This window comes from Molothrus ater, chromosome 2 (assembly GCF_012460135.2).
Source record: "Molothrus ater isolate BHLD 08-10-18 breed brown headed cowbird chromosome 2, BPBGC_Mater_1.1, whole genome shotgun sequence".
Lineage (NCBI taxonomy): Eukaryota > Metazoa > Chordata > Aves > Passeriformes > Icteridae > Molothrus > Molothrus ater.
In genome coordinates, this window is record NC_050479.2 from 22,034,689 (window position 1) to 22,040,688 (window position 6,000).

At 33.7% G+C, this 6,000-nt stretch overlaps 1 protein-coding gene across 1 annotated transcript in view; it reads left to right on the forward strand.

The window, feature by feature from the left end:
• The window catches only part of PUDP (pseudouridine 5'-phosphatase), a 56,795-nt gene extending 55,022 nt beyond the window's left edge, over positions 1 to 1,773 (forward strand). Inside the window, exon 4 of the mRNA XM_036386477.1 lies at positions 1,182 to 1,773. Coding sequence (XP_036242370.1) covers positions 1,182 to 1,358 — 177 coding nt within the window. The 3' untranslated portion in view covers positions 1,359 to 1,773. The remainder of the gene's footprint in view (positions 1 to 1,181) is intronic.
• The last annotated feature ends 4,227 nt before the right edge of the window (positions 1,774 to 6,000 follow it).

Sequence of the window (6,000 nt, forward strand, 5' to 3'; positions counted from 1 at the left end):
GGATCATCAAAGTTCAGCTCCTGGCCCTGCACAGGACAGGCTCAGGAATCATACCATGTGCCTGAGAGCATTGATTACTAGATATGAGGAAAATTGCCCTAACCATCCCAACATCTGTTTTCAATTACTAAAATTACTTGTCGCAGTGATTTTGGCATTAGTAATAGTAGCAGTGCTAATATTGATAATAAATGCAGTATGAATTGGAGAAGTGTTAGAAACCATGTGTTGGTATCGGTCAGAATTTTTCAGGTCCTTGGATGCCAAAAGTTGCTTTGGGTTATCCATGCCCAAAAATCCACACTGAATTTGCAGGTCATGGACTGAAAGAGGCAGGAAGAGATGCTTCATTATATAAATTCTGGGATAATCTCCAGAAACATTATCTTTCATTATATAAAATTTCACATCATATGATTTTTATATGTTTATCTTATTTGTTTATTATTCAATATTCCAACATTAAATTACAAAATCCACATAAATAATGTGTGATCGTTTTTAAAAATTTTAGTTTTGCTTCCAAACTGCAATCTGGAATGATTGTGACTATTGTAAGGCATGGAAGTTCTACCTGACTAAACACTTTCTTTTCTAAATGTAACTTTCTGATATAATTGCTAGTTTTCTTTCTCATTGTTGAATTGGAAGAATTAAGTAAATAGAATATGACTTCGACAGCACTCTTCTGATTAGTGTCTATCTCCACTCATTTGAAGTTCTATGGTTGACCTAGGTAGTTTAGTGGTTCCCATACCTTCTGTGTGTAGGAAATGCCATACCTGTGAGTGAAAGCACTGCTTTTGCCATTTTGCAGGTTTTAAAGTTGGTGTGGAAAAGTTAAATTGCCTGCTTATTTAGGCACTTGCTTAATTTTGCTTTAAGCTTGTGATTAAACACGTCCCTATTAAAGCACTTAGGAACATCTGGATAACCACTTTCTGGGATTTAAGTAAGTGTATTGATGTTTTTTGAATTGAAATTAATTAAAGGTTAATTACCATGCAGATGTTCAAACTGAGAGGTTTGCTCTTCTTCCAATTAGGGGTGTCTAAGACAAGAATGAAATTTCATTTTCCTACTAAGTTTCATTCAAGATCATTCTCTCTTTTAAAACAAGCTTTTAGAAGTTCATAGTAACATTATAATCAGTTTTTTCTCCTCACCTTCTTGTTTTTCAGTGTCTTGTGTTTGAAGATTCACCACAGGGAGTCAAAGGAGCCCGGGCAGCAGGAATGCAAGTGGTTATGATTCCAGATGAAAATTTAGGTCCAGATTTTAAAAAGGAGGCAACACTGGTGCTGAAGTCCATGGAAGATTTCAAGCCAGAACTGTTTGGTTTACCAGCATATGATTGATGCCTAATGCCTATGAACATGTGCTTGGCTGGAGATGAAATTAAAGCTAAATGAAATTTTTTTTCAGTTTCATGATTGTTTTTCATCTTCTACTTTCCTCCTCAAGACTAGAGCGCAAAAATCCTGTTAACATTCAGTCTTTTACACATTACCTTTGATAAATTGTCTGGAATGTTTATGATTTGTCCTTTTGATAAACGCAATATTAAAGCAGCATCTTTCTGTTAAGTGAATCAGCCTTGTTCTATTCACATCATAATGTTTTCTGAGAATATTATGGAACTATTTAGACAATTTATTGTAACTGCATTGGAAGCTTCTTGTTCTGTTAACACTTGAATTACTTACTGTTTACATCTTAATCAGAAACCTGTTCTGGATTGCCTTTTATCCCATTAAAACATTTTTAACACCATTATTGCTATCACTATGTTTATTCTTTTCCTCATGCCATTGATGCCTTGGAGTGGCTACCTAGAACAGAGGCTAGACAAAGTTAAGAGAATAAAGTGGGTATTTATTAAAGGCCTTCAATAGATAAACCTTGGGCAGTCAAAAGCCTGACAGAGGCTACACCCAAGATGGACAATGGTCACAGGTTTTTCAGACAGATATAAGTTTGGTCTATTTGCATATCAGAGGTTAATTGTCCAATTCCAGCTTCAGGTAATGAAGTCATATTCCCCCTGCTAACTCTCCCCCTCCCCGCCCTACTCACTTTTGTTTATACTTTTTGGGGCCTCTGGCTGTCGGGTGTCATTGGGTTCCAGGTCCAGAGGAATCGTTTTGTCTGACCACACTGTGAAGACAGTAGTTAACGCTTTATATGAAGTTTAGAGTTATGCACTAATGCAGCACAGGATTTGAAAAATGTAAAGGCTAAAATCTTAAAGCATCACCATTCTTGCCCATCTATTCCACTTGTATTGTGTTGCCTTTTTTCTTTTTTTCCCCCACTTCTTTGCAACAGGGATTCTGTTGCACATTCTGTGTTTTTTTGTTTTCTTCTTAGAGATTGAATGAGATGACTTCCAGACATCCCTCAAAACCTCCATTATTCTGTAATTCTGTCATTATCTTTTCTGATATTTTGATCACCTGCTAGGAGATAACAACTTTATATGATCTTAGAATTGAGCAAAATTGCTTTGCATCTTGTTTCTTTCATTTCCTTATATCCTTCTTATAGTCCATTTATCATATCACCTTCTGTTTCAGTCTTGTGAAATAAGTGTATCTCTGTGCTTCAATTCTGATAAAGTTATGGCCCTAACTCCTTTATGCTAATAGCTTTCAGTAGGCTGTCCTTAGTTTCCATTCTTCCCTTGTCCTTGAGTCCTTCTTTTTCACCAATTTCCCTACAGAGTTTTACTATATATTTTTAAAATGCAGGAATTGCAGATTTGGTTTAGATAAATACTTAAAATGTCTTTTTCTGGCTACCATAGTTTCCATTAAAAATTTATGTTGTCAGCTGTCCTTCTTACTTCTGTCTCTTTCTGGTATCTTGTCAATACAAGGGTAAAGGCCTCTTTATAAAATGCTAGATACATAGACAGGTTTTGGTGGAGTCCACAATTTCATGGATGACATGATGGAAGCAATGTCTTTTACCTTGTCTAAAGAAAGCTGGAGTATTCATGTACCTTTATGACAGTTTTATAAAATTAATTATTGTATTCAACACTTAAATCCCTCATTTCTAATGAGTATCCATGAGTTACTTCACAGTCTTGGTAAAATACCAAACTCCATAAAGACAAGAGGCCTGAAATATGTCAAATCTGATAATTTGCATGTATTATGAGAAGGCTGCTCTGATCTTGGGTTTTTTTAATATTATATGTTTATATATGATCTTCCTCCCAAAACTATTTTCTAGGCATTTCTGATGTTTAACTGTTTTAGCTTTAAGGGTGTTTTGTCAGGAACAGAAATTAATGAGTTATGGACTCTTTAGTATTCATGGTGATTTTCTTCCTTCTGTATTTATAAAAACGTCAAAATTTTATGTATTTTATGTAGACTGTTATTATTTTCTTTTATAGTTGTCTGTTTATACCTCAGGAAATTAAGGACATTTTATTCTATAAGGTCAGTCAGGTATGACCTACATTATACCAGCATCTTTTTATACATACAGTATAATTCTTTGCAGTTAAATGCTTTCCATTCTAAGGATCTGGAGGCATTTTTTCAAAAAAGAGTAAATATTAATTTAGTGTAAGTGTTCTCCATATTACGTCATTTCTTTTGGCCATGGATATTGCAGTCATAACTGTTTGTGTAGTGACAACAACCTGTCCCATCCAACTTGAACTCCATTTCTGATCTTCCCAGACAAGATAACAGAACTATTGCTGTACTATTCCTCCTTTGACTTATGTTACACAGCACAATGTTTTACTGTAGAGTAATAATTCTGAGCTTTCAAGTGTAAAACAAATGCCTGTTGGGATCCCCTTCATTAATAATTACTGAATTTCAACAAGGAAGTTACTATATAGAAGAAGCTTTAATAAGCTGTAATTAGTAACTTTTTCAAAGTTTTGCATATATTTAATTTAACTGGTGAGTTTTGCAAAAAAATAAAGTGAGACGTCTCATTTATACTTTACTTTGAAGGAATTGCCATTGAAGTAATGAATTTTGGTTTTAAAGATGTAGATGCAATAAATATATCACTGACAAAATCAACATTATTTCATCAAAACCACCATGGCAAGATCAGCATAGTTCTAATGTAAAAGCCTTATCTTTATGAAAATTACTAATCAGAAAAATACTGCTCCTTAACTCATCAGTAAATCATATTGTATACAATTATTTTTCCATTTATTTAGTATCCCACCTGACAGTTATCAGTGAAATTGTGGCCCCAAACTGAAGTCTGTGAACCTGAGCCATATGCCATAACCTTCCCATCATTCTGGTAAAATTTCTTCCACATAATTTTCAGCTTGTTGTTTACCAACTTCCTGGTCCTGTGCTGAACCATTTAACTGTTACTAAAGTAATTTTGACAGTTATTGTTAGCTTTTCTCTTGACTGAATGAAAAATCAAAACGGCACACGAAATTAAATCCTTCTTCTACAGTATCCCTAAAAATCCTGTCCTCTCCATTACATGGGAGGGAGATATTCATGTCAGCAGTAGATGACTGTAGCCTGCCTGATTAACCATGTACCAAGTATCAACATATGTTTGTATATATTTCTTTACCCAGTTTTTGGTTGGATTTGTGGCTCTGTAGCTCGATCATCTCAACAACATCTGTTCAGAAAATAAAAAAAGGGAAAAAGGATTAAAAACTTGGATCCCCTCCCTTCATTCCATCTGCTGCTTTCCAGATGAAGTCCTGTTCTGACTGAACTGAAAAAATCCATACCAGATCCTGGCTACAGATCATGAGAACATGTGAGCAATCAGGACATTTGAATGCTCCATCTGTGTTTTTATGAAGAGAACTGTTAAAAACTAATCCAAAAAGTCTATCCTCTAAATCAGCTAGCAGACTTCAATCCCAGTAAATAATTAACACATGCTTAATTAATTTTTATTAAGCAAAGAATAAGCACCAGCTTAATTTTAAGGATACATTTAATTTTATTTGGCTTAATATAGAACATGTGCTTCAGGCATATCCTGAGAAGGACTCCAGCCTCCAGAAAATAAATGTGAAAATTCGTGACCAAGTTTTTGCCATTGGAAAATAGGATCAGTGCAGCAAGATGGAGCTAAATTCAGTCATGAAAATAATTTAAAAAAGAAAAAAATAAAAAAGACAATTTTGTGATTTACAAACTATTGTACTGAAACTTAAACTCCTTTCTACCTCACAAGTGACTTAGGATTTACATTTTACTGGAACTTTAACAGGATTAATTTTGGTAGAATTTCCAGGTTGAAAAGATCTACATAAATGGGGTTTCATTGAATATATTCAAATAAAAATTCATTGCCTTGGAACAGGATTAATTTTAAAATGCAGTCTGACTTCTATGAAGCTTGGCATTTGCCTTCTACAAATAAAGATCAGGAAAAGCTCAGATATTCATTCCTCATTTGGATTGGGTATCTTTCTAAAGAATGTTATACTTAAACCAAAGAAACCTCTGCCCAGAATCAATCATGTTGCATATATTCCAAAAAATGTCTTCAGTAGAATCCAAATTAGAAAAAAAAAATTGTAAGAAAACTCATAAGAAGAAAAAATGCAATTATTTTCTACAACTTTAAAATTCATATTTGTCTTTAACAAATAAAGAATGAAGCTTGAAATTTGTGCTTTCTTGCTAGCTCTAGATACTGGTTATCCATACAGAAATCTGATTTATTTTTTTTTTAAATCTAGATAAATTTAGACACACAAAAACACTAGCCAGGCAATAAAATGCACAATTCCATGGGCCATTTCAAAAATTTGTTACTATTTTTTTTAATATTAGAATAATTTTAAACAACAAAAATACAGCAACTCCTTTTTTCCCAATTAATTTGTTTCCATACATTTGTTCCTAGTTTAACCAATTTCTATCTTTGCCGAATTTACTGGCACTGAGAAAGTAGGACTGCTTTTTTTTGTAAAACTAATGGAAATAAATGGAAATAGTGGAATGGAGGAAAAGAAGTTCTCTGAGA